Raw genomic sequence first — 27,678 nt, 5'->3', positions numbered from 1 at the left:
TGGAGTAACAATTAAAAATCTCATACAACGCGTTATTTTTAGCTATCTGGCAACCCGTGCACAGATTATACAGAAAAGTGCATACATGTGTGGATGCAAGTATTTTTGCACCAAGACAGGATAGCAACTTCTGGAAGAAATAGTACATTACATCAGAGGCCGGGAAAATGAGGATTTCCGGCCAAGTGGGTATATACGGCCGAGCGAGCGTGCGAGCGAGGCCGGATAGGGATACGAGGCCGGGAATCCGTTTTCACGCCGAGGCATGTATAGTGCTTTTCTCAAACATACAATGAAATAAAATAAAATGCTCTAAAGGACAATATTTTATTTATTAAGTGACAAAATACAAATACACTCAAACGTCAAGTGTGACAAGTATCCAGATCACACAAAAATTAAAAAAGAAAGTGACATGACAGTACTGACAGCTTACTTAAAAAAGTTACTTTGCAGGCCTAGGCCTAAAAAATAATATGAAATCCCTTTACAGTCCTCTCGAGTTGTTGCGCCCAAAAAGCGACACTTCCCAGCCCATTTTAAGGAACGTAAAGACAATATTTCATTGCATGTTTGAGAAAATAAAATTAATGAAATTTCGATTTTTGAATTATAAGAAAAAAATATTAATTACGACCAAGAAAATGTACTACGTTACACCCCCCCTCTAACTTTTGAACCATATGTTTAAAAAATATGAAAAAAATCAAAAAAGCAGAACTTTACAAAGACTTTCTAGAAAAATTGTTTTGAACTTGATAGGTTCAGTAGTTTTTGAGAAAAATAAGGAAAACTACGGAACCCTACACTGAGCGTGGCCCGACACGCTCAAGGCCGGTTTTTATTTTCATTAATTAGGTAAAGCGAAAAATATGTGTTCAGTATTTTTGGACGATCTAAAGACTAAAGAGAATGACATTTGACATTTTTTGTAATATAGTCGTCATGCCTATTCTAGGGGTCACCCAATTTTGAGGGAAGGATTTAGACACGAATATTAAATAAAAAAATATTTTTAAATAAATTGAGTTTATTTCATTAACACAATATTGCTTTTACAAAACCGCTTATAATTATATAAACATAGTAATATTCACTAAATTAGTTCTATTTGCTACAAAATATTAGTCTATACTATACTATAACGTGTAGTGATATAATATAGACTAGATTTTTTTCCGAAATTGGCTACAAAATTAAGGCTACCTATTCACACACTGAGATAGATTTCTTAAAGATTACTAAAGTCGACGCTTTTATTAATATAACTATATATGTTTATGCGATAGTCGCCGCGTTAAACGCATGCGATCGGGGAATGTATGAAAAATGCTAATGCGGTTAGAGGAGCGCTGGCATTTCCTACATTCAGATAATCGCTTGCGTTCCACAGAGCGTCGATCGCCTAAAATAATTGCGCTTTTAAACTTTACAAAGTGTCTTTCAGACAACTAAATCTTAACGCGAGGGATGCCTGACTGATTTATAAAAATCTAATTGAAAATAAGCATTTTTAATATACCACGTCGGTGGCAAACAAGGCAGTCATCGCAACCCATGGACGCTTGCGCTCGTAGAGCCCGCTTGCGAGTTGCCCAATTTAAATAAAGTATGTTATAAAGTACCTTTTAACAATTTAATTGTTAAATTCGTTATTAACAATCAGTGCATTTTATAAAATGTATAGTACATTCATTCATTTTGGGACACTTTATATACAAGTTTACATATAATATATCGTAACCGGTTACGAAAAAAAAACATAGTATAAATCATAAATTACGGATTTAGAATAAGCAAATACCTCTAAATCCAGACGTACCTATATTATCTCGAGCCCTCACCCCTCGGCCCCCGGTCCGCTTCTCCGTCCGTCCGTCGAGTGTAATAATGCGTCATGTACGAGTAATACTGTCGCAACCGAGAACCCGGCCGGGGACTCGTGAGCTTCGTGTAGTCGTTAGTGTGACGAGGTGTTGGAGGCCGGCGGTGGTACTCGGCGGGGTGTTGGTGGTGGTGGCGCCCGCTCCTGCACCGCACTCCTCACTGCAGCAGCGCGTGCAGGTGGCGCAGCGTGTTGTGGAAGTGTGGCGCCGCACCGCACTCCTCACTGCAGCAGCGCGTGCAGGTGGCGCAGCGTGTTGTGGAAGTGTGGCGCCGCACCGCACTCCTCACTGCAGCAGCGCGTGCAGGTGGCGCAGCGTGTTGTGGAAGTGTGGCGCCGCACCGCACTCCTCACTGCTGCAGCGCGTGCAGGTGGCGCAGCGTGTTGTGGAAGTGTGGCGCCGCACCGCACTCCTCACTGCAGCAGCGCGTGCAGGTGGCGCAGCGTGTTGTGGAAGTGTGGCGCCGCACCGCACTCCTCACTGCAGCAGCGCGTGCAGGTGGCGCAGCGTGTTGTGGAAGTGTGGCGCCGCACCGCACTCCTCACTGCAGCAGCGCGTGCAGGTGGCGCAGCGTGTTGTGGAAGTGTGGCGCCGCACCGCACTCCTCACTGCAGCAGCGCGTGCAGGTGGCGCAGCGTGTTGTGGAAGTGTGGCGCCGCACCGCACTCCTCACTGCAGCAGCGCGTGCAGGTGGCGCAGCGTGTTGTGGAAGTGTGGCGCCGCACCGCACTCCTCACTGCAGCAGCGCGTGCAGGTGGCGCAGCGTGTTGTGGAAGTGTGGCGCCGCACCGCACTCCTCACTGCAGCAGCGCGTGCAGGTGGCGCAGCGTGTTGTGGAAGTGTGGCGCCGCACCGCACTCCTCACTGCACCGCACTCCTCACTGCACCGCACTCCTCACTGCACCGCACTCCTCACTGCAGCAGCGCGTCGTCGAGCGCGGGTAGCCCGGGCGCGGCGCGGCGCAGGTGGCGCAGCGTGTTGTGGAAGTGGCGCGCTATTTGTTCCGCCTCCTCGCTCGCCTCCACGTTGCCGAGCTCTTCGCGGATCTTTGCGATCACCTGCGCGTACAAATATCGATTCAATTACTATAACAAATTTTCAGTAAACAAGTTTTGAAAAATTCCGAAAAAAGTTTTTCTCTATTAGTGTTTTTTTATCCGGAAATTATTTTTGTTTTCGGCCGAGCTTTTGAATTTGGATAGACGATAGAATATATTATTATTTTAGTATTTTTGACTTACACACTCGTTATAATTATTAATAACGAGTATTTTGAAATTATATATAAAAACTTACAGTGTTTGAGCTGCGGCGTGAGCCCCGGGTGTCTCCCGTTTCGGAGTAGAGCGTATCTCCCGAGCAGCCGTCCATGCACTGCGCGGCTCGCTACAGTAATGTACTCACGGTGTGTATGAGCTGCGGCGTGAGCCCCGGGTGTCTCCTGCTCCGGAGTAGAGCGTATCTCCCGAGCAGCCGTCCATGCACTGCGCGGCTCGCTACAGTAATGTACTCACGGTGTGTATGAGCTGCGGCGTGAGCCCCGGGTGTCTCCTGCTCCGGAGTAGAGCGTATCTCCCGAGCAGCCGTCCATGCACTGCGCGGCTCGCTACAGTAATGTACTCACGGTGTGTATGAGCTGCGGCGTGAGCCCCGGGTGTCTCCTGCTCCGGAGTAGAGCGTATCTCCCGAGCAGCCGTCCATGCACTGCGCGGCTCGCTACAGTAATGTACTCACGGTGAAAAAGTGCACTGGCAACACCGCCGGGAGCAAACGTCAAATTAGCTCGACGTATTTAAAAATGTTAAATTAATTATTTTACTGTAATAATAACATAGTTTTAGTGATAATTAGAAAGTTCACGTCGTAATTAAAGTGCTCAAATGTTATTTTAACATTACGTCAAACGCAAGAAGCAAAATATCGACGACAGAGGACAAGGCAACTGTCAACGGCCTAACGTTCCAGATTTAAAATTATACTGTATTTCGCCGAAGATTTTTACAGATGAGTATTGTTTTCATTATCTATAAGCCTAGTATTTAGTTTATTAGCCCATATTGCAAAGAATTACTCATTGCCATACTTCCTTTTGTGGTTACTTTACATGTTTTAGAGGAGAAACTTGATTGAAACATAGTAGGTTTTTAACATTTGAATTACATACTAATACCATTGTGGATCACTTTAAAACAGCATAATCATACCCATTGGTAATCATTTAACTTGTAAAATAGTGAATTTTAAAGGCTATTCAATGATTTTCTTATATAGTAAATAAAACCTGCAAATACTATAGTTTATTTCTTTTTAGTCACCATATTTTGTTAGAAGCATTACATATTATTACATTTCTTTGTTCATATATCTCACATATAAATATGCTTCCAGCAACAACCACTAAAATGACAACACGCAGGGACGTCCTACTAGCCAAAATGCAACAACTACAGAGAGAGCTCAAAACGGCCAATGAGTTGAACACAAAACTTCTTCAAGAACAGGAAGAATGTGAGCAGGAAATTGAGTCTGTTGTTCGAACAAATACAAGTCTCAAAGCCCAGCTTGCAACTCAAGATGTCGAATTCGAAGATATGCAGGGGCAGCGAGATGAATTACAGGCCATCGTTGACAGATTCAAGCAATGTCAGGAGATACACGAGCAGGCACTGCAACGCATCCAGGACCTGGAACAGCAGCTGGAGGAGTCAGAAGCAAAAATGACTTGCAAGTATTGCTCGGGCCAGGCCAGACCGACGGATAACAATTTAAGTATTTTTGCAGAACTTAATAGTTTTGAGTTAGATTTTGTTCATAATGAAACAGTGTGTTCCCCAATAGTAGAAAGTTTAACAAGTCCTGTAAAATGTCCCGCCAATGAGGTTAATAAAATTAGTATGAAGGGATCCAACAAAATCAAAAAATATCTAAAATTAAGTAGATTCATAAGGAAATCAAAACTTTTACTGAAACGCCATAATTTAGTATTCAAGAAATTTCACTCCAAGTTAAGTAATTTGGCCTTAAGTGATGAACTTTTAATTTGTCAGCATCAATTGGACCAGACAGTCGAAGAGTTGAATCATCGCTCTAATGAAATAAGAAAATTAGAACTAAAGTTAAAAGACCTCAATAATAAAGAGGAACTCTCAAGTAAAGCATTGCAGGAATACATAGCTTTTATGAATGATGTTCTAGTGCCGGGCAGCGGGTACCCGCTGCGCATGGAGTCACCGCGGCCTACGACGCGCCCCGTCGAGCCGGAGTCGCCCGCGCTGCGTGCCGCGTTGGCCGCGCCGGGGACACCCTCCCTGCGCGCCCTGTTCGCCGAGCGCCTCTCCCTCGCGTCCGAGCCGCGCCGCGACCGCGAGCCCGCCGTCCGCACCGCGGCCTCGCCGCCGTCACGGTCGGGCCTCGCGGAGCCGGCCCCGCCGCGCGCCGTCGAGTCGGCTCCCTCGCCGCCGAGCCTCGCCAAGCTGGCTCTGGCGCTGCTGACCTACGTCGAGCCCTCTCCGTCGCCGCCCGCCACTGCGCCGCCGCCGCCGCCGCCGGGCGCCGCACCCTGCCGTGCGCCCGCCACTGCCCCGGCACCACCGCCGCGCCCGCGCCCGCGCGCCGCCCGCACCGTGCTGTACAGTGACGAGGCGGGCGTCGGCCTGGGCGCGCTGCTGGCGGAGCGCCTCCACCACCGAGTCATCAACGACTGTCACCCGGGGGCCACCGTCGATCGACTGATCGAATGTATCTCTGCAGGCGAGTTTGACTGCGACTCCACGCTCGTAGTTTTCATAGGGAACAGTGTCGACTGTACTAAGCGAGATATTTTAAAACTATCCGCTACTCTGTCGAAGGTCGACCGAGAAGAGGTTGCGAAGATCATTATTTGTGCGCTCCCGTACAGAATGTCTAGCAAAGTCAACAAGAGGGTGTTTCACTACAACTCTTTATTATATAATTTGGCGTTGTACAGTAGTACGATTTCGTATTTTGATACGAATAAATTTATAGATGAGTTTGTTATGCCTTATAAGAAAACCTACCTACCGAGGAGATGTTTAGTAGAATGTGCTGACCTGTTAGCGTATAACATTAAAGGCCCCGACGTGGCTAGCACGGCGTTTAATAATAATATGAAACGGTTTAATTTTTCATGCCCCGGTAGCGAGGGTTTCGAGATGAAGCCGTCTGGTGATTTGAATTTAAACTAACAGCTCCGACAACGAGTGCACCAGCCGGCTCCATTTTTATTGATCACTGCGATGCTAGTATGATAGGTAAAACCAATTTATTGAACCTGGTTCACCAAAATATCCAAGGATTCACTTGTAAGGAACTTGAAATTGATTTGTATTTGCAGTCGTCGAATATTGACATACTCTGTATTACTGAGCACTGGCTTAAAGAACATGAATTTATGTTTAATTTTAAGAATCATAGTATAATTAGTTCTTTTTTAGGAAATCTAGTAACCGTGGCGGGTCATTAATAATGGTTAAGCATAACTTAAAAAGTAAAGAGCGCAGAGACATTGTTGACATGTCTGTAGAACGCCATATTGAACTTTCTTGTGTTGAGATGGACCAATTTATCATTATATGCGTGTACAGGCCCCCTTCGGCGGACTATAATGTATTTGAATCAGTAATAGATGACGTATTTAGTAGTGTTTTTAGAACCCAAAAAAGTATAATTGTGTGTGGCGATTTTAATGTCAACATACTTGAACATTCGCCATTATGTGGAAGGTTATTAAACACCTTCAAATCATTTAACTTGGTTAACTTATTCTGCGAACCCACTCGAATCACAGCAACCAGTGCTACATGTATAGATAACATTTTTAGTAACAAGGATGCGATTAGTAAATCTGTTATTAACAACCTAAGTTCTGATCACTGTGGTCTAAAAGCTTCTTTCAATGAGAAAACAGAAGAAATTCCGCAAGATACTTTATGTAGGCCAATCTCTCAAAGGCTCCTAGATTTATTTAATCGTAATGTTACCAAACGATTATGTTGTCTTTCATGTACGCAAGAAAACCCCAATTGTTTGAGTTCTGATTTATTTAACTGCATTAAAAATGAATTTGATGTCTGTTTCACTAAAAAGAAAGTAAAAAGCAGGACCAAAACTAAATTTAGCGACTGGGCTACGCCGGATATTCATAAGACAAGACGCCAACTCTACGACTTATACGATTTAAAAGCCACTGATAAAAGGCCGGAATTTCTGGAGCATGTTCGGAATTTTTCAAAATCTTTTAAGATGATGTGTGTCGCCGCGAAAGCTAATCACTTGTCTAAAAAGATCCTAAATTCTAGTGATAAGGTTAAAACTGCCTGGCAGGTGATCGGCAATGAAACTGGGAAACGTAAAATGAAGGATCCGCACTACAAGCTACGAATTGGTGACGCTTTAGTAAGTTCCGACCGTGAAGTGGCAGATCATTTTGAGCAGTTTTTCTCGAATATACCGGTAGAAACAACAAAGTCTCTTAATTCGTCGCCAGATGTCGCTGAAGAAATTTTGAAGAGAAATGTAGCGGAATGTACAGAATTCTTCAAATTTTCGTATATCACTCCGAACATAGTTCTTAAGACTTTTAGATCACTGAATTTAAAGAAAACTGAAGATCTATGGGGCCTGTCAGTCAAAGTTTTGCATTCCATTATTGAATCTATTGCACCATATTTAGCTGAGATTTTCAACAGATGCATTGATGTTGGCACTTTTCCAGATATTATGAAACATAGCAAAATTATCCCGTTGTTTAAATCAGGAACGAAGACAGATCCTACGAACTTTAGGCCGATTTCAATACTACCTGCATTAAGCAAAGTGTTTGAGAAACTTATTTTAAATCAACTGCTGTCGCATTTCAACAGAAATAAACTGCTTGATAGCAATCAATTTGGTTTTACCAAAGGTCGATCAACCACTGACGCTGGTGCGGTACTCCTAAAGCACATCTTTGACGCTTGGGAAAAAGCTCAAGATGCTGTTGGAATTTTCTGTGATCTGTCCAAGGCATTTGATTGCGTAGATCACGAAAATTTAAAACGAAAATTAAGCCACTACGGGATAAAAGCCGGTGCCCTCGACTTAGTCTCATCATATCTGTCGGATAGGACTCAGAGAGTAGTTATTAATGGAACTCATTCGGCGGGGTCCCCGGTAGCCCTCGGAGTGCCTCAAGGTTCAATTCTTGGTCCCTTCCTCTTTTTAGTATATATTAATGACCTACCCACTCTTGTTAAAGGCAGACATGATATAGTGTTATTTGCGGATGACACTTCTCTTATATTCAAAGTGGACAGGAAGGAAAATAGCTTCGACAGTATTAATGATGCCCTATCAACTATAGTTAACTGGTTTACGGCAAACAATCTACTTTTGAACGCCAAGAAAACCAAATGCATCAAGTTTGCGTTACCTAACGTCAAGCAGATAAATAACAGCAAAATCCAAATAAAAGGTGATACGCTGGAGTTTGAAGACCAAACTGTTTTCCTGGGAGTCACTTTAGACTCAAAACTGCAATGGCACGCACATATTGCTACTTTAGCTAACAAACTTAGTTCAGCTGCCTACGCAGTAAGGAGAATCAGACAGCTAACAAACGTAGAGACGGCCAGGCTGGTATACTTTGGTTACTTCCATAGTGTTATGTCGTATGGAATTCTGTTATGGGGTAAAGCCGCAGATATTCAGACGATATTTGTGCTGCAAAAGCGAGCTGTACGTTCCATACATGGACTGGGCGCTCGAGCTTCCCTAAGAGAGAAATTCAAAGAGGTGAACATTCTTACCGTTGCCTCTCAGTACATACTTGAGAATATTATGTATGCTAGGAAAAACATCCATGAATACAAGCTTAACAGTGATATCCATAACTATAACACTAGAAACAAACATAAACTTGCCGTGCCCTTCCACCGTCTCCGTAAGGTTAGTACGTCTTTCGTTGGGAACTGTACACGTTTTTATAACAAAATCCCCATTGATGTAGTGAACTTGCCACTCGGCAAATTTAAGTCACATGTTAAGCGCTGTTTGCTAGGTAAAGCTTACTATACGGTAAATGATTTTATAAATGATAAAAATGCCTTTAAGCCAGTAGCTTGATTATGGTAGCAGAAGTTTGTAATACAACCGTACTAGTATCCAGTAAAAATGACACAGCGTAATTTTTCTCATGTGATTGTATTGTATCATTAGTTATGTTAGTAGGACGCTTAGAGACCTTATACACCTCTAAGATTTTTGTTTTCATTATATAGCGTAGTTATATAAAATTTATTTAAAGTATGATAGTACACTGACCCTTAGAGACCTTTACATCTCTAAGTCACGTTGAGCATGTAATTAGTTATGTATAGCTATACTAGGCATTGTTGCCCTCTTTAATGTCACCTACAAGCTTAATGTCGTGTTTCACTGTGTCGATTTTTCTTTTGTCAATTTGCTGTTAGCTTGAACATGTCATGCTCGTTTAAAAGTCTTTGCTTACGGTGGCGTGTTGATCGGGTCGCCACCTTCCCGAATGGAGGTTGAGGAGGCGATGGCTGAGATACGCGTCATACTCGTGAACGGGTGCTGTTTGTGGAGACTGGTCTGTTCAAGCTTACCTGGGCCACATGTTTTGTTAGATTATTTAACTTTACTTTTGAGCGGATTGCGAGACACTACATTCGGTTCTTGTAAGAATTAAACTTAAGTAAGTAATGTCTTAAGGATGACACTAGAGACCATCACGTTGTCGTTTAATTTAGTTAATTTTAGCTTTTGGACACTTAGAGACTTTATACATCTCTGAGATTTTGATTATATTTTATTTTAAAATAGACTCCTTACTTTAATGACCTTGTTGTCGTTTGATTAAGTTAATGTTAGTTTTTTGGACACTTAGAGACCTTATACATCTCTGAGATTTTGATTATATTTTTAAACTTAATTTGTAACCTTGATTGGCCCTTATTTGTAAACTTGATTTGTTCTTTAATGATTGACAACTAGAGACTTGTACATCTCTTGAAATGTGTAATTTAGCTGTTCATTTTCTGTATTTTTTATTTTTTTTTGTATTATTTGACAAAGGTTTTTACTTTTAAATATTTTAATTTTATAAAATTTGACTCTTGGAGACGCTATACATCTCCATGGATTATTTGATTAAGTATAATATTTTTACTTGTAATATTCAGTCTTTTACAACTATTGAAGTATTATAGATTTCTTTTATCTTTGTATCTGTTTGCACTTTCTTTATGTATTGATTATAGTTAGTAATAATATGACATTTAGAGACTTTATACATCTCTAATTCTATATCAGTGTATAGCTACTTTGCTTATGATTAATATTTTTAGTTAATATTTCTATTAATTTCATTTGTTTAACTTTAATGAATACTCTGTAATGTTGACATGTAAAAGTGCCCCCGTGGCCTATTTGCTGAATAAATGATTTTGTATTTTGTATGAGCTGCGGCGTGAGCCCCGGGTGTCTCCTGCTCCGGAGTAGAGCGTATCTCCCGAGCAGCCGTCCATGCACTGCGCGGCTCGCTACAGTAATGTACTCACGGTGTGTATGAGCTGCGGCGTGAGCCCCGGGTGTCTCCTGCTCCGGAGTAGAGCGTATCTCCCGAGCAGCCGTCCATGCACTGCGCGGCTCGCTACAGTAATGTACTCACGGTGTGTATGAGCTGCGGCGTGAGCCCCGGGTGTCTCCTGCTCCGGAGTAGAGCGTATCTCCCGAGCAGCCGTCCATGCACTGCGCGGCTCGCTACAGTAATGTACTCACGGTGTGTATGAGCTGCGGCGTGAGCCCCGGGTGTCTCCTGCTCCGGAGTAGAGCGTATCTCCCGAGCAGCCGTCCATGCACTGCGCGGCTCGCTACAGTAATGTACTCACGGTGTGTATGAGCTGCGGCGTGAGCCCCGGGTGTCTCCTGCTCCGGAGTAGAGCGTATCTCCCGAGCAGCCGTCCATGCACTGCGCGGCTCGCTACAGTAATGTACTCACGGTGTGTATGAGCTGCGGCGTGAGCCCCGGGTGTCTCCTGCTCCGGAGTAGAGCGTATCTCCCGAGCAGCTCGGCGAGGAGCTGAGCCTGCACGGCGCCGTCCATGCACTGCGCGGCCACGCGAGCCGCCTTGCGCAAGCACTCCAGTGCGCGCCCCGCGTCGCTCAGCGCCCACTGGAATATACAAGTCAGAGTTGTGGCTTATCCGGTCAAATGTACGAGACGTTACTAGATCGTGTCACAAAGAAACAACATTGCGTTGAAGGCATACATTGAATCGTAAAAGAAACAAAGAATGAGCCGGGTCCACACCGGACGAAACGTCCGCGCTCGTGCCGACCGGATCAACTCGGCGAGGTGGCGGCCCTCGGTCGGCCGCTCTTTCATATTTGATACCTAATAAAATGTCGGACGTTTACAAGAGAACGGAACGAAAAAGAGATATAATAAATAAAATGAAGTGAATACCGGTTCGCCGTCCTTGTCGATCTTCCAGTAGAGGTGCGCGCACAGCGCGGCGGCGCGCGCCTGGTCGGGCTTCTTCAGCAGCTTGCCGGCCGCCAGCGCGCACGACGTGCGCAGCGGCTCCATGTTCTCCGCGCCTGCGCACCACACCGCACCCTTACACTCCGTCCATCAGGATACACACTGGCATCTTATCACGCCATTTGAGAACAATAAAATCTCTCCCTGTTATTTCAATACTTTCTCATTACATTCGTAAGTACCATATTATGTACCTATATGTAAAATACTCAAAAACCTTACCTTACACGAGTATCGTAACTTATTATGATTAATATAATGACTTACTACGATTGATATGATGACCCGATTTCATTGCCCTTTACACTACAAACTATAATCACTAAAGTGGTAGTTACATTTTGGTGCCGTGACCAGGATTTTTAAAACTTTTTTCTACCTAAGCATCTAGCCTATTCCGCCGCAGCCATAAGCGACGTTAGAGCTTGTAGCTGCGCTCGAGAACCCATAATCTAGTCCTACAGTGTAGTGGTTACATTTTGGTACCGTGGCCAGGTTACAGTTTGGTACTTTCTTTACCTAAGCACCTGGCCTGTTCGGCCGTGGCGATGAGCAGCGTTAGAGCCTGCAGCTGCGCTCGGGAGTCCGGGATCTCGTCCTCGTAGAGCGAGAAGGCCTGCGCGATGAACTCGTAGGCGAGCGTCTCGTGGTTCGCGAACCCGATCTCGCTGATCGCTAGGGCGCCTTGCAGGTACAACCTGACGAAGAGAAACAAATATACTTCTGCAGATGATAAATTGAAACATAATCATTATTTACTTGTTTGGAATAGAATTGGTGATTTCATTACTAGTATAACCATCGATATATACTATTTTCTTGATGTTACTTACATGCTTGTTCATGATCTCAATATCTCATCATCATCATCAGCCCGCTGCAGTCCACTGCTGGACATAGGCCTCCCCAAGGTACGCCACAGAGCCCGGTCTGCTGCTTTATGCATCCAGTTTCCGCCGGCCCCCCTATGCAAATCATCCCGCCATCTAGCCAGAGGGTGTCCCACACTACGTTTACCAAGACGCGGTCTCCACTCCAGAACACGCTTGCTCCAGCGGTTATCGGTTCTGCGACATATGTGGCCAGCCCATTGCCACTTCAACCTACTAACTTTCAGAGCTATGTCGGTCACCTTGGTTCTCTGGCGGATCACTTCGTTCCGAATTTTGTCCCTCAGAGACACTCCAAGCATAGCTCTTTCCATAGCATGTTGAGCGACTTTAAGCTTGTGGATTAGCCCCACAGTCAGAGTCCACGTCTCGCATCCATACGTCATAACAGGAAGGTGTACCCTTGTTTCGCCAACAAACTTTTCATCGAATATCATTTCATCGACAACAAATCATCGAAAGTTTAGTTCGAGTAAAATTGTTTCGAGTAATTTGGTTTCAACTATTATTTACTTGAAATTTTCTTAGTTTTAATAAATACTATTCAACTAATATTTCTTCATCGCTGATTCATTTCAAAGTACTTCAAATAGCAGAAATACAAAACATCGCAATTCATTTAGTCGACGTATTATTACAAAACTTTCTCATTTGTCGTACTACACATTTCTTCTCTTCTTCTTCCTCCTACCCTTATCCCACGTTATGTGGGGTCGGTACAACATGTCTTTCTCTTCCATTCTCCCCTATCTTTCGTCATCTCAACACTCACATCTTTCTTTCTCATGTCCTCTTTCACACAATCCATCCATCGTTGTTTGGGTTTACCCCTCCCTCTCCATCCATCAACATTCATCTCCAACATTCTTTTGCCTATATGACACTCATCCCTCCTCATTACATGACCGTACCACGCCAACCTGCCACTCCTCATCTTTTCCGTTATAGGCGCAACTTTCAAACTTCCCCTAATATACTCATTCCTGATCCGATCCATTCTGGTCACTCCACACATCCATCTCAACATTCTCATTTCCGCTACGTGCAATCTCCTTTCATCCTCCACCTTTGTCGCCCAGCATTCAGATCCATACAATACAACAGGCCTCACAATCGTCTTATAGATTTTCCCCTTAAGTTTAAGGGGCATCCGTCGATCGCATGTTGTCCCTGAGACCTGTCGCCATTTCATCCATCCCGCATTTATTCTATTTTTCACGTCACGGTCGATGCTTCCGTCATTTTGGAATAATGACCCAAGGTACCGGAAGTCGGAGCAGACTGGTAGGTATACACCATCTAAGGCAATAGGGGAAAAACTGGATAGACCACCGAAATCGCAGAACATCTGTTCAGTTTTGGTTCTGCTGATTTTCAGTCCCACACTTTCCAGTCTTTCTTGCCATTTTCCCAGTCTGCTCTGGACCTCAAGTGCATTTTCCCCAACAAGAACAATGTCATCGGCAAACAGCATACACCAGGGTGCTTCCTCCTGTATGTCCGATGTCAGAGCATCCATAACCAGGTGTCGTACTACACATTTATGGATGTTTTATTCTAGGAAACTTCAAATTGTCGATTTTATCGTGGCACATCACATACGTCCATAATTAGACTATGACCATTGGCTTTAATCCTATATTAGAGTACTAGTAGGTTTAGGTTAGGTTAGAACTGCGATGCTACAACACGATGAACGGGTTTTAAAGTAGGTTTAGGTTAGGTTAGAACTGTGACCACACACAAAAACGACCAGTTTACAGAGTAGGTTTAGGTTAGGTTAGAACTGCGACCTACACGACAACGAATAGCTTTTAAACCACACACAAAAACGACCAGCTTACAGAGTAGGTTTAGGTTAGGTTAGAACTGTGACCACACAGAAACAAATAGTTTACAGAGTAGGTTTAGGTTAGGTTCGACCAGTGATTTACACAGAAGCAAACGTATTGCAGAGTAGGTTTAGGTTAGGTTAGAACTGCGACCCTACACATCAATGAACGGTTTATACATATAGTAGGTTTAGGTTAGGTTAGAACTGTGACCACAGACAAAAACAAACAGTTTACAGAGTAGGTTTAGGTTAGGTTAGAACTGTGATCACACAGAAACAAACGGCTTGCAGAGTAGGTTTAGGTTAGGTTAAAACTGCGACCCTACACAACAACGAACCGTTTTTAAAGTAGGTTTAGGTTAGATTAGAACTGTGACTAAACAAACAGTTTATAAATTGTAAAATTTTAGAAGAAATCATAATTGAAATAATATTATTCGTAATGAATTGTATATAATGTAAAACAAAATGAAATGAAAAAACACGAAATGAAACACCACGATATAAAGTATACTCGGAATAACTTATATACGAAGTAAAAGTCTACGGTTTGATTTTACTTGTGTCGATTGTTCTACGATATGAACTGTCGATGAAATGAAATTATTTGAAACGTTGTCTTTGAAATAATATTCGAACAAGTGTCTGTCGGCGATTCAAGGGTAAACCTAACAGGAAGGACGCACTGGTCGAAAACTTTCGTCTTTAGGCTCTGTGGTATATCTGACGAAAATATGTGGTGTAACTTCCAAAACGCTGCCCAACCCAACTGGACCCTCCTATCGGCTTCCTTTTCGAAGTTGTATCTACCCAACTGCATTAACTGCCCAAGGTATACATATTCCTTGACAACTTCGAGAGGCGTGCCGTCGATGATTACTGGCTCCGGAATGACGAGATCATTAAACATGACCTTCGTCTTGTCCAGGTTCATCCGGAGACCAATTCGTTGGGAGGCTACATTTAGGCTGTGCAGCATTTCTTGGACTTCCTGCAGCGATTCTGCCATGATCACGATATCATCTGCAAACCTCAAGTGCGAGATGTATTCACCATTTATATTTATACCCCGTCTGTTCCAGTTTAAAGTCTTAAAGATATTTTCCAATACATTCGTAAACAGTTTCGGGGATATAACATCTCCTTGCCTTACTCCTCGATGTAATGGAATCGATCTTGTTTGACTGTTCTGTACTTGGACGGACATAGTTGCGGCGTCATACAGGCTTTTTAGCACCTCGATGTATCGATAGTCAACTTGGCATCGCTTCAGAGAGTCCAGAACAGACCAGGTCTCGACAGAGTCAAAGGCCTTCTCATAGTCCACGAAAGCTAGACACAGAGGCTGGTTATACTCCTGGGTCTTTTGTATAATCTGTCTCACTGTGTGAATGTGGTCTATGGTGCCAAATCCTCTACGAAACCCGGCCTGCTCCGGTGGTTGGAAGTCGTCTAAACGCCGCGTCAGCCTATTTGTGATGACCCTCGAGAACAGCTTGTACACGTGGCTCAGGAGCGATATAGGGCGGTAGTTCTTGAGAAGAGTCTTATCCCCCTTCTTGAAAAATAAAACTACCATGCTCCTGCTCCACGCACTTGGAGTTCTCCCTTAGTGGAGAACGGAGTTAAATATGCGCTGCAGCTGCCTAAGGACAGGAGTTACCCCTATCCTTAGGAGCTCAATCGTAACCCCGTCCTCTCCCGGGGCTTTTCCATTTTTAAGTTGTTTGAGGGCCAGCTCAAGTTCGTCAATGCTGACGTCGGGAAGTTCGTCGGTATAGTGTCGGAGTAAAGTAGCTCGGGGATCGCTGGAGACAGGTTCAGGTTGCGGAGATTGCGAGGCATATAACTGGCCATAGAAGTCTTCCACCTCCGAGAGTATCTCTGGCTTAGAAGAGACGAGACGGCCATCGGCGGTAGTCAGTTTAGACATATGGCTCCTCCCGAGACGCTTCATGAATACTTTGGGACCTCGGTTTTGCTCTATTGGGCTCCGTAATGAGGTGTGTATTTGAAGCCCGAAGATCCCGCCGTACCGCTTTTCGAATATGTCTCGTGAGGGCTCGTTGATCTGCCACCGTGGCCTGTGTATTTTCGCGTCTCACTCTCATGAGTTCCAGAGTCCCGTCCGAAAGTTTGGACTTCCTGCCCCCATGCCTATTCCGGCAGAACCTGTTACCCACATCCCTCATAGCTTCCACTACACCACTCAAGTCCTCGTCAACATCGCACTGGGTTTCCAGCACATCGAAACGGTTTTTAAGTTCCAATTGGAATCTCTCGAAGCCCGCAATGGCTTGGACCATAGTAGGCCGGAGCGTGGACTTTATCAGACGGGTGCGTTCCCGCTTGAAGTTTATATTCAGAGTGCCTCGTACGAGTCGGTGATCACTCCCGGTGTTGAACCTATTTATCACTGAGACATCTCTGAATATACGCCTCTTATCCGCCATGATAAAGTCGATCTCGTTTTTTGTCACATTGTCGGGGCTCCCCCAGGTCCACTTTCTCTGGGGCTTCTTCTTGAAAAACGAATTCATCAAGAATAGCCCCTCCCGCTCTAAGAAGTTAACCAGCATCTGCCCCCTGTGATTCCTATTACCAACACCATGCGTTCCTATAACCGATTCGGTGTCCGTGCGTACTCCCACTTTGGCGTTGAAGTCCCCCATGACAACATTGATGTGAGCCTTCGAGGTGTTATGTAGGGCTTTGCCTATGTCCTCGTACATGGTTTCCACCTCACCATCCAAGTATGCGGCGGTCGGCGCATATACCTGTACGACCTTAAGATAATATCTATCAGTCAATTTAAGTACGAGGTACGCTACCCTTGCCAACACACTGGAGATTTCTACAATGTTGTCAGTGAGGGCCTTGTTCACGAGGAATCCGACACCCCCTTGGGAGAGGTTGTCGCCTTCTCGAAAGTAGAGTAGATGGCCTGATTCTAAAGTTACTGTGTCCTCCCCTCTCTTCGGACTTCAGCTATCTGAAGTCCGAAGAGAGGGGGAGGACACAGCCCCAGAACGTGCCATCGTATCTTGTTTAACTCCACCTCCAATTCGGCTAGATGTTCGTTGAGCCGCAGAGTTCGTCCGTTATACGTAGCCAAAGTCAATGTTTTGTGATTTTGGTAGCCGTCCGTAGCCCGGGGATTCTTAGCACCCCGTGCCGCACCGACGCTATGACCGCTACCGTAGTCAAGCCTGGTGCGGCGGCCGGGAACTGGGGGCCATTTGGTCTGTGTACCTATCATTGAAGGGTAATGCCCTAATCGCCACGCTGGGCAGGCGGGTTGGCGATCGCAGTGAGTTGCTAAGAGAACCAGAAAATGCTGCTGCCCATTTCCTGGTTTACGGAAGATTCAGATCTTCTACCTCTTATATTATTAGTCGCCTTGTACGACACCCGAAGTGTGATGGGTTGGTGCTATTCTACTCTGCCGGACACCACACAGCATCTCAATATCTGTTTCTTTCTAATTAAAAAAGAGATGGCATAAAACGTACAGGATTATGGAAAAGACTTCAATATTTTTAATTAATTGTGTATTATAATAGTAAATGCTTGTTTCACTTACCGAAGGGGTAATTCTGCAAGTTCGACTTTCACTAGCATGCTGATGCTCTGGTGGCAGAACTGGAAGATCTTCTGACATTTCTTCTCCCACATCTCGTCCTAAAATAATCATCGTTACGATCAAAGTCGTGTTTCGAATTATGTCTGTATGAACCCGTAGATTGTAATATACAGAACATTGTTGTCGTTACATATACTTTGTGCTGGAAATGGGAAGTAACCGTAAACGTTACATTTCTACTATAGTCAATTTATAATGAACGAACGATTAATGTGATATAGGCAATGGCGGGTCTAATAAAAACAATATGTGAACGTGGTGCCGTGACCGGGATTTATCGTTTTTTTCAAACCGATTGTATATTTGAGCATAGCCGCATTAACCGCAGACCTGGTCTTTCTCGTCCTTGTACTGCTCGGCGAGCCGGTAGGCGTGGAAGAGCAGCGGCGGGAAGGAGTGCCGTATCCTGGAGGCGCCTCCCGCCTGCAGCGCCTTGCGGCTCGCGCTCAGGACCAGGTACTGCTGGTCCGCCGACGGCGACTTGAACTGGTGGATCAGTCTGGAGATTACGATAAAAACACATTGACAGCACATCTGACTAGCCTTCGTAGAAACTAGTCTACGCGAAATCCTGGGATTAGGTGAGCTCACTCACCTGGCGAGCAGCCACTGTTCCTCGGCAAAGTCGTCCGGGTCCGGGTCGGCCGGCTGGTCGGGCTGGTCCCGGATCAGAACGTCCAACATCGACAATACTGACTCCACCTGAAACGATAAGATATTTATCATCACAGTTCCACGTCAAATGCGCAAATGCATCCTAAACTCGCCACTGAAAGCTTAGGCTTTTCATTAAATTTCTAGCCAGTTCATTAAGGCCCTTTGTTAAAAGTCTACGTCGTATATTAACTTAGGCCGTCTACAAAGTCTCAGAACTCACGTCTTCCGGCGTGGTCACCACGGTCCCAGCGTCAATAAGCAGCGCGGCGAGGTGCGCGGCCAGCGAGCTGCGCCCCGCGTGCGGCAGGTGCTGCATGAGCGGGCGGTAGTGCTGCAGCCGCGTGAGCGTCAGCACGTCCGCGTACTGCTCGCCCGGCAGCTTCAGGATCTTCATCAGCTCTTTGAACACGGGGGTGTTCTGCTCCAGGTGACTTTTACCACTGACAGAAACGTTTCAAATCAATATATGTTCAATATTTATAATTTTTAAAGTCCAGTCGAGTCAAACTATGCACTATAGGAAGCAAGAATAACGACATAAATTAAAAGGAGATCGACATTGACATAATATTTATAACAATTGCAAAATCGTGGCCAACTTAGCTTGTAGCTTGGTCAACGAACGATCCTAGATGGAATGGCCGAAAGCAGAAAGTTTCACTACGGGATGTTGTTAGGGGTAGTCAGGAGACATACATACTAAAAGTCCTCGGACTTTGGACGTGAGCTCGAAGAGGGGGGGATGAAAAAAGGTCCCATTTTTTGGTTTTTTGCTCATATTTCAAAAACTTTGCGTCATACGAAATTTTGGTTTACTACACTTTGAAAGCTTATAAAATTCTCTATAACTTTGATCTAGAAACTTTTTTTTCTATTCTCAACCAATATCTAGGTATGAGCTCCTAAAAACTGTTAATTTTTTAAAAATCGTTTTCCCCCCACTTTTTGCTTCATACATTGCTCCATATCTTGAAAAATATTTATCTTACACAAAAGTTTTCTTGAAAAATTAAAATTTTGAAAAAACCCCCGACCGCGACATAGTGGACCGATTTTCATGAAACATGGCTAAGAACACTCCCGACTAACTCAGCTTTCAGACAAAAAAAACTAAATCAAAATCGGTTCATCCGTTCGGGAGCTACGATGCCACAGACAGACACACACACAGACAGACAGACAGACAGACAGACAGACAGACAGACAGACAGACAGACAGACAGACACGTCAAACTTATAACACCCCTTCGTTTTTGCGTCGGGGGTTAAAAATCTTGTAGATCATTCAAATACCTTTCATAATATGTGTACATATGCTTCGGGGTCATGTACCGTTGAATAATTATACGACTTTAAAACGAAATAAAACAACAAATGTATGTGATAAACGTGTAAAATATGTATTTCATGAACATGATTGTATTACGATGCTGTATAAATGCATTCACACAACAGGTGACAATACAATTAGCTGTACATAAAGCCCTTCTCACACCTACATCTACCACTATTACAATCTGTAGTGCACCGGCAAAATATTAACTTCAGTATTTCTTCCGGAGCAGCTGGTACTTTGGTTTGCACAGGAATCACTAAGTTGCTTTCGTTCCGTGCCCATCCCCATTCATAATCCTCCTTGCGTTATCCCGGCATTTGCCACGGCTCATGGGAGCCTGGGGTTCACTTTGACAACTAATCCCGAGATTTGACGTAGGCACTAGTTTTACGAAAGCGACTGCCATCTGTCTTTCCAACCCGAAGGGTAACTAGAACTCATTGGAATTAGTCCGGTTTCCTCACGATGTTTTCCTTCACCGAAAAGCGACTGGCAAATATCAAATGACATTTCGCACATAAGTTCAGAAAAAAGTCATTGGTACGAGCCGGGTTCGAACCCGCAACCTCCGGATCGAAAGTCAACGACACCCCCAGGATAGAGGAAGACACTGATGATAACGGCGGGGAGGATATTGTCTAAGATACATTTATAACAGTTTATGATCTAAGAGTACTTGATTTCTAGATCTAAGAGTACGAGTATTTTAGCGCACTTGGTCCAGTATTCGTCAAGTAAAAACCTTTTTTTACGTTAAAATTTGATTTAAAGTAGAATAGAAGTAGAAAACTTTTAAGAGTTAGGACATAATTGTAACTTAAGCTGTTATTTGCAGTTTTTACATACATACATACAATCACGCCTGCATCCCATAAAGGGGTAGGCAGAACACATGAAACCACTAAAGCTTCAGTGCCACTTTTGGCAAATAAGGGGTTGAAAGAAAACGAAACTGTGACATTGCAGTGACAGGTTGCCAGCCTCTCGCCTACGCCACAATTTAACCCATATCCCATAGTCGCCTTCTACGACACCCACGGGAAGAAAGGGGGTGGTGAAATTCTTAACCCGTCACCACACAGGTTAAGCAGCAGGTGCAGTTTTTACCTCTGAAACTAAGTTAGTTAGTTGTATTAGTATTCCACACTTTTTTTACCTCCCTCGCTAATATACTAATGACTTTTTTCTGAACTTATGTGCGAAATGTCATTTGATATTTGCCAGTCGCTTTTCGGTGAAGGAAAACATCGTGAGGAAACCGGACTAATTCCAATAAGTCCTAGTTACCCTTCGGGTTGGAAAGTAAGAGGGCAGTCGCTTTCGTAAAACTAGTGCCTACGCCAAATCTTGGGATTAGTTGTCAAAGTGGACCCCAGGCTCCCATGAGCCGTGGCAAATGCCGGGATAACGCAAGGAGGATGATGAATGGGGATGGCACGGAACGAAAGCAACTTACTGATTCCTGTGCAAACCAAAGTACCAGCTGCTCCGGAAGAAATACTGAAGTCAATATTTTGCCGGTGCACCACAGATTGTAGTAGTGGTAGATGTGGGTGTGAGAAGGCCTTTATATACAGCTAATTGTATTGTTACCTGTTGTGTGAATGCATTTATACAGCATCGTAATACAATCATGTTCATGAAATACATATTTTACACGTTTATCACATACATTTGTTGTTTCATTTCGTTTTAAAGTCGTATAATTATTCAATGGTACATGACCCAGAAGCATATGTACACATATTATGAAAGGTATTTGAATGATCTACAAGATTTTTAAGAAAACTTTTGTCTAAGATAAATATTTTGCAAGATATGGAGCAATGTATGAAGCAAAAAGTGGGGGGGAAACGATTTTTAAAAAATTAACAGTTTTTAGGTGCTCATACCTAGATAATGGTTGAGAATAGAAAAAAAGTTTCTAGATCAAAGTTATAGAGAATTTTATAAGCTTTCAAGGTGTGGTAAACCAAAATTTCGTATGACGCATAGTTTTTGAAATATGAGCAAAAAACCAAAAAATGGGACCTTTTTTCATCCCCCCCTCTTCGAGCTCACGTCCATAGTCCGAGGACTTTTAGTATGTATGTCTCCTGACTACCCCTAACAACATCCCGTAGTGAAACTTTCTGCTTTCGGCCATTGAAATGAAATGAAATGAAATGAAATTCTTTATTCTTCAATTTAGGCATTAACAAATGCTCTTATGAAAGTCAAGGGTACATTTGTACAAACATAAATAAATAAATTAACCAATTATCCTAACTGAAAATACAATTTAAATTAAATAATTATGCATATAAAGCAAAATACATTATTTTGGTTTGTCACTTAAGTACATTTTCCATATATCCCGGTCTGTGATATAGTATGAGCGCCCCTTTTACAACGGCTTTAAACTTTGCGTCTGTAAGATTACAAATTTCTAGTGGAATTTTATTGTAGAACTTTGTACAGTTTCCCAAGAAGGACTTTTTCGTTTTTACTAGTCTACAGGAAGAAACTTTAAGCTTACCCGAATTTCTGGTAACCTTTGCTTTCTCAGAGTTTGTTGGAAAAGCGTACAAATTTCTCCTGACATACATAATGACTTCGAAAATATATAGGGACGGCAACGTTAAAATGTCAATATTTTTAAAGATTTCTCTTAGTGAATCTCGTGTCTTTAAATTATAAATTGCTCTTAATGCTCGTTTTTGTAGTATAAATATTGTTTCTATATCGGCTGCAGAGCCCCACAATACAAGACCGTACGACATCAAACTATTAAAGTAGGCGAAGTAAACCAGTCGTGCCGTTTCTACATTAGTTAACTGTTTCATTTTTTTGACTGCAAAAGCAGCTGAGCTCAATCTATTTGCTAGTGTAATAGTTACATGAGATCCCCATTGTAATTTTGGGTCCAGCGTTATTCCTAAAAACACCATTGTTTGCGCAAAGCCAAGAAGCTGACCATTAAGCTTGATATTCGAGACTAAATTTAGATTAGAACCAGTACATAAGGAGAATTTCATACACTTGGTTTTCTTTGGGTTCAATATTAAATTATTTACAGAAAACCAATGGCCTACCTCAGAGAGAGTGTTGTTCACCTCAACTAATTCGGTATCTCTTCTATTCACCTTAAAAAGTAAAGAAGTGTCATCGGCATACATGACAATGCCAGATTTTTGGCTCACCATATATGGCAGGTCATTCACATATACCAGAAACAGAAAAGGGCCTAAAATCGAACCCTGTGGCACACCCATCTCTACCACTTTATCTGTTGAAAAAGCGCCATTTACAGTAACTCTTTGGCTTCTTTCTGATAGATACGAGTGTATGAGATTTAATGCTGGTCCTTGAATACCATAGAAACAGAGCTTGGAAATTAACGTTTTATGATCTACGCAATCAAAAGCTTTGGAAAGGTCGCAGAAAACTCCAATCACGTCCTGCGACTCTTCCCAAGCTTGCAAAATAAATTTGATTAGACTTATACCTGCGTCAGCAGTAGATTTATTTTTGGTAAAGCCAAATTGTTGTTCATGTAGAATTTTATTACGATTGAAATAGGAAATCAATTGATTAAGGATCATCTTTTCAAATATTTTACTGAATGCAGGCAATATAGACACTGGACGATAGTCAGTCGGATTATGGCTATCACCTGATTTGAAAATTGGTACTACTTTACTGAATTTCATTAAACTTGGGAATACACCGATATCTATACAATTGTTAAAAATTAATGCCAGAGTTGGTGCCACAATCTCCAAAATCGATTTCAGTACCTGGACCGAAACACCCCATAAATCTTCAGTTTTCTTTACTTGTAACATTTTAAACGTCTTCATTATGTCTAATGCGGAAACACACTGAAATTTAAAGTGACTTAAATTTTTAAGTTCTACATTTTGACGTAGCAAAGATTCAGCAACAGCTGTTGACGATGACAGTAATCTAGTGGTTTCTTTGGGTATTTCGGAAAAGAAAGCATTGAACTCATTTGCCACTTTAACGGGATCTGCTTCTAATTTACCATTGACTGTCAAGGTGATTGAAGGATTTCGTTTACTGTTTTGACCAGTTTCAGTGTTTATTATTTTCCAGACCGCTTTAGATTTACTTTTAGAGGTTTTTATTTTTTCTTTAAGATAAGCTGCTTTTGCTTTTTTGCATACTAGTTTAAAAACTTTTGAATAGTTTCTGACGTATTGGTGAAAATTTTCGTTGTTGGTGTAAGATCTTCTTTCATATAACTGATACAATCTGTCTCTACTTATGCGTATACCCTTCGTGGCCCACTCTCGAAATGACATTCTACTTTTTAATCTTATTTGCTTTTTTCCACAAGTTTTATTAAATTCCGTGCACACTGTGTTCTGGAGCATGTTAAACAGCTCATTCGGGTCATTCGACTCTACTTGTGTATTTGAGATTTTAGCAGCCAAGTTAAACTTAAGTTGTTCCAGTCTGTTTTTACCTAGTGGCCTAATTTCGATCACGCGGCCAGTATCTTTCTTTTCACTCGGTAGGCTAACAATAAGAGCTTTATGGTCCGAACGAACACCGTTCACCACACTTGACCCCAGATGAGAACAGTTTAACCAAACGTTATCAATGCATGTAGCGGTAGTAGGAGTAACCCGAGTAGGTTCCTCAAACACGTAATGTAGATTGAATGACCGAAACAAAGATACATACAGGTCTTTATCAATAGATTGAGTTAAAACATCTATATTGAAATCGCCACATACGACTATTGATTTTTTGGAATTGGACGCTTTATTCAAGACATCTTCAACAGTATTCATAAAATAAGCCATGTTGCTAGAAGGTGGCTTATAGATACAAATTATAAGATACTGGTCCAGCTCTGCAGAGGCGATCTCACATATTCGATCCACAGAAAGAGCCGACAGGTCCCTACGCTCTTTAAATGCTAGGCCATCTTTCACTAATACAATAGAGCCACCCCCTACCGTGGTCGTTCTGTTATAAGCGCTAGCTACTACAAAATTACTTACATTAAATTTCATTGTGTCGTCTTTCAACCAAGTTTCCGTCAAGCAAACCACATCGAGATCTTGTCTTTCTGTAAACAACTCTAAATCTAGGATTTTGCCAGAGAAGCGATTTATGTTTTGGTGTAGTAGTGAAATACTTTTTGCTTATCTGTTGTCTTTACTGTAAGTTTAAATTATGCAAAGAAATTTCTTTCGGCACTTTAGTATTTGTATTGCTGGTGTCACCAAATACATTGGTAATAGACTGTTTTGCATTTAGTACATGTGGATCAGAAATGTTATATGCCAATAATTTCACTAAACACCGTTTCTCTACTTGCGACATGTACATTGTATATTTTGTTAATTTGAAATTATAGATAAATTTATTAACATCAAATAACTGGATTGCTTCACGAACCTGGCTCGTCGCATTATACATAAACAAATTCATTCGGTGAATACACAGGTTGTAATCTCGAGTCATATTAAAACAGTATGGAAACGTACATACAATTATCTTACATTTAGATTTAATTTGAATGTCAATCAGTGATTTAATGCCAGTATCCAGCGACCTCTTAGTTACATTAGTATGGTTTCCGGCCAATACAACTATGGTAGTGAATTTATCATACTCGCAGGATCGAATTTTTCAATGAGATCATTAAACGATAACCCTGAATAGCACCTATTAACTACATTTTGTTGAAGACACTCAGCCATTATAGGCCCAATTCCCACACCTATTTTGTCAGAGAAAATAATAGTTTGTCTTTCAGACCGTGACGTAGAAAGGCAACGCAGTTTCGATGTTTCCTGTTGAGACTTGTCTTGTATTGACGCCTCGCCGCTTCGAGACGCACTCCCAGCATCAGCCATGCAGCATAACCCAAGCGTGGTATTCTCCTCAGTAGGTGAGGATCGACGTACAGATGTCTCACAGACCGGAGAATCCTGAGATGAAGCGGCCGGTAAATCAATACACGCACTTGTATGCCTACGACGACCATTAGCGCGATTGCGTCGATTCCACAAGTGACGACGACGTTTGACCCTTTTAGAATTTGAGCGCCTTGGTACTTTTTTGTGCTTCGGTGAAAGGATAGATAACTCATTATCCTCTATGCAGTCATCGGCTTGTAGGAGTTGCTCAGCACCTTTAGTGAGATCTTGATCGATTTTGCCAGAGTCTTCGGACTCTTCATTCTCTAGTTGTGTTGTTAAAAACCACTCGGTTAGTTCGCGGTTTTGTTGGCTATTCCACCTAGACCCCCCTTTTGAGCATTCATTGACTGATCTATTGGTCTGACACCAATATTAATAAAACATACTTGCTAAGTAAGGAAATTTAAAAACAAAACGCTATCCATTAAAAGGATGTATTTTACATAGCATTAAAAACGATGTTGTTACAATTTGGTGCCGTGACCAGGATATTTCAAAATATTACAAAAATCTAACCTAATTTCTTTCCAAATAAATTTCAATCTTACTGACAACTTGTACACAGATACAACTTCAGCAGGTTACCTGTTCTGTAGGATATCCTTGCAAATGGTGTCGGTATGAGCCAACACCTTGTCGACGTAGTTGAGTCGGTCCGGGTGGCAGCGCTGCGCCAGCTTGAGCAAGGCGAGCTGCAGGCTCAGCGTGTCTTCCGGAGGCATGTCCGTGCGACTCTGTAGGTTTAACAAGTTCTTTGGTATACACAAAGCGAGGATATAGATGATTTTTGTCAAGTAAGATATTGCTAAGACAATAAAGAAAAAACCCTGAAAAATTAAAACTAAGGCTGGTTTTAGTCTCTTACGCGGACCGATTCGCATCGTTCTAATATGTACATATTAAGTTCAGGGAGCATTTTGGAGTGGCGCGGACGACAACAACAACTTCAAACAAATTGGCCGTGCGGGTCATCCGCGCGGTCGGTCCGCGAGACACTATAACTAGCCTTATAGATGTTTAGTATTCCAGTGATTTGTAAACATACCTGTGTGATGGCGGCCACCTGGTCGGAGAACACCTCGAACAGCTGCACCTGCTGCTCCTGCCCGTCCTCCGTCACCACGAAATTCACGCCGTTCTCGCTCCGCTGGAAAATATGTGGGTGAATGTTAGACTTTGATCACATGGGACTAAAACTCTTTTCTTTTACAATTTGGTGGAGCCATCATACCTGGCTGTAGTGCTGCAGTCGCTCTATAAGAGCCGTGATGATGTTCTTGATGTTGACGCCGGGCTGCAGCTCCGCGCACGACTTGAGGAACGGCTGCAGCGTCGCCAGGTGGAACTCGTCCGGAAACACCTGCGACAAACAGGATTACAATTGAATCAGGCTAATTGACATTCACATTTGTGCCTCGCTTTCTTATCGTTATAGACGCTTAAAATTGAGAGAGAAGACACTAAGCTACTGTCGCATTTTAATTTCTTAGAAATTACATTTTAAAGGGTGATACACTTTTTATTTAGACTGTTGGGATCGTTAGAATTGATGTCGTGACCAGGATTTGTAATATGTTTTTATTTTACCTGTATGCAGCATTCCTGCAGATATTCCTGCGCTATGGCGTCCCTGCAGGACACCACTTGCTCCAGGATGGCGGGCAGCACGCAGCGCTTGTACTCGGCGACGGTGACGCACTCGAGCTGGCTGAGACGGACCAAGTTGGTGCCCACCAGAATGCGCAGCTCGGAGCGCTCGCGCTCGCGGCGCTCTTTATCCCTATAGCATTGAAGATCATGTTAGGGTCACCACGGTGACATTGACACTTGACAATTCTATACCTATTTCTGGGTTGATAAGTAACATTGTTACTCAGCGTCAATATTTCCTTGTTGAACAGGCAATCAACGACGATTTGTCACT

General features: G+C 42.9%; 1 protein-coding gene across 4 annotated transcripts in view; it reads right to left on the bottom strand.

Annotated features, from left to right (window-relative positions):
* Positions 1 to 1,012: 1,012 nt before the first annotated feature.
* Positions 1,013 to 27,678, bottom strand: part of LOC125237681 (vacuolar protein sorting-associated protein 35) — a 31,321-nt gene continuing 4,655 nt past the window's right edge. For 2 of the 4 annotated variants that reach the window (XM_048144828.1, XM_048144825.1), the window contains exons 7-18: positions 27,342 to 27,534; positions 26,986 to 27,114; positions 26,800 to 26,901; positions 26,340 to 26,488; positions 18,697 to 18,916; positions 18,415 to 18,521; positions 18,150 to 18,318; positions 17,760 to 17,857; positions 11,972 to 12,150; positions 11,375 to 11,508; positions 10,907 to 11,080; positions 1,013 to 2,945 (exon numbers count right to left, since the gene is read on the bottom strand). In XM_048144828.1, the coding sequence (XP_048000785.1) occupies positions 2,799 to 2,945; positions 10,907 to 11,080; positions 11,375 to 11,508; positions 11,972 to 12,150; positions 17,760 to 17,857; positions 18,150 to 18,318; positions 18,415 to 18,521; positions 18,697 to 18,916; positions 26,340 to 26,488; positions 26,800 to 26,901; positions 26,986 to 27,114; positions 27,342 to 27,534 (1,801 nt within the window). In that variant the 3' untranslated portion in view covers positions 1,013 to 2,798. The remainder of the gene's footprint in view (positions 2,946 to 10,906; positions 11,081 to 11,374; positions 11,509 to 11,971; positions 12,151 to 17,759; positions 17,858 to 18,149; positions 18,319 to 18,414; positions 18,522 to 18,696; positions 18,917 to 26,339; positions 26,489 to 26,799; positions 26,902 to 26,985; positions 27,115 to 27,341; positions 27,535 to 27,678) is intronic. The other 2 variants (XM_048144826.1, XM_048144827.1) reach the window with 2 other exon arrangements.

This window comes from Leguminivora glycinivorella, chromosome 22 (assembly GCF_023078275.1).
Source record: "Leguminivora glycinivorella isolate SPB_JAAS2020 chromosome 22, LegGlyc_1.1, whole genome shotgun sequence".
NCBI lineage: Eukaryota > Metazoa > Arthropoda > Insecta > Lepidoptera > Tortricidae > Leguminivora > Leguminivora glycinivorella.
This window is presented reverse-complemented; position numbering and strand designations above follow the sequence as displayed.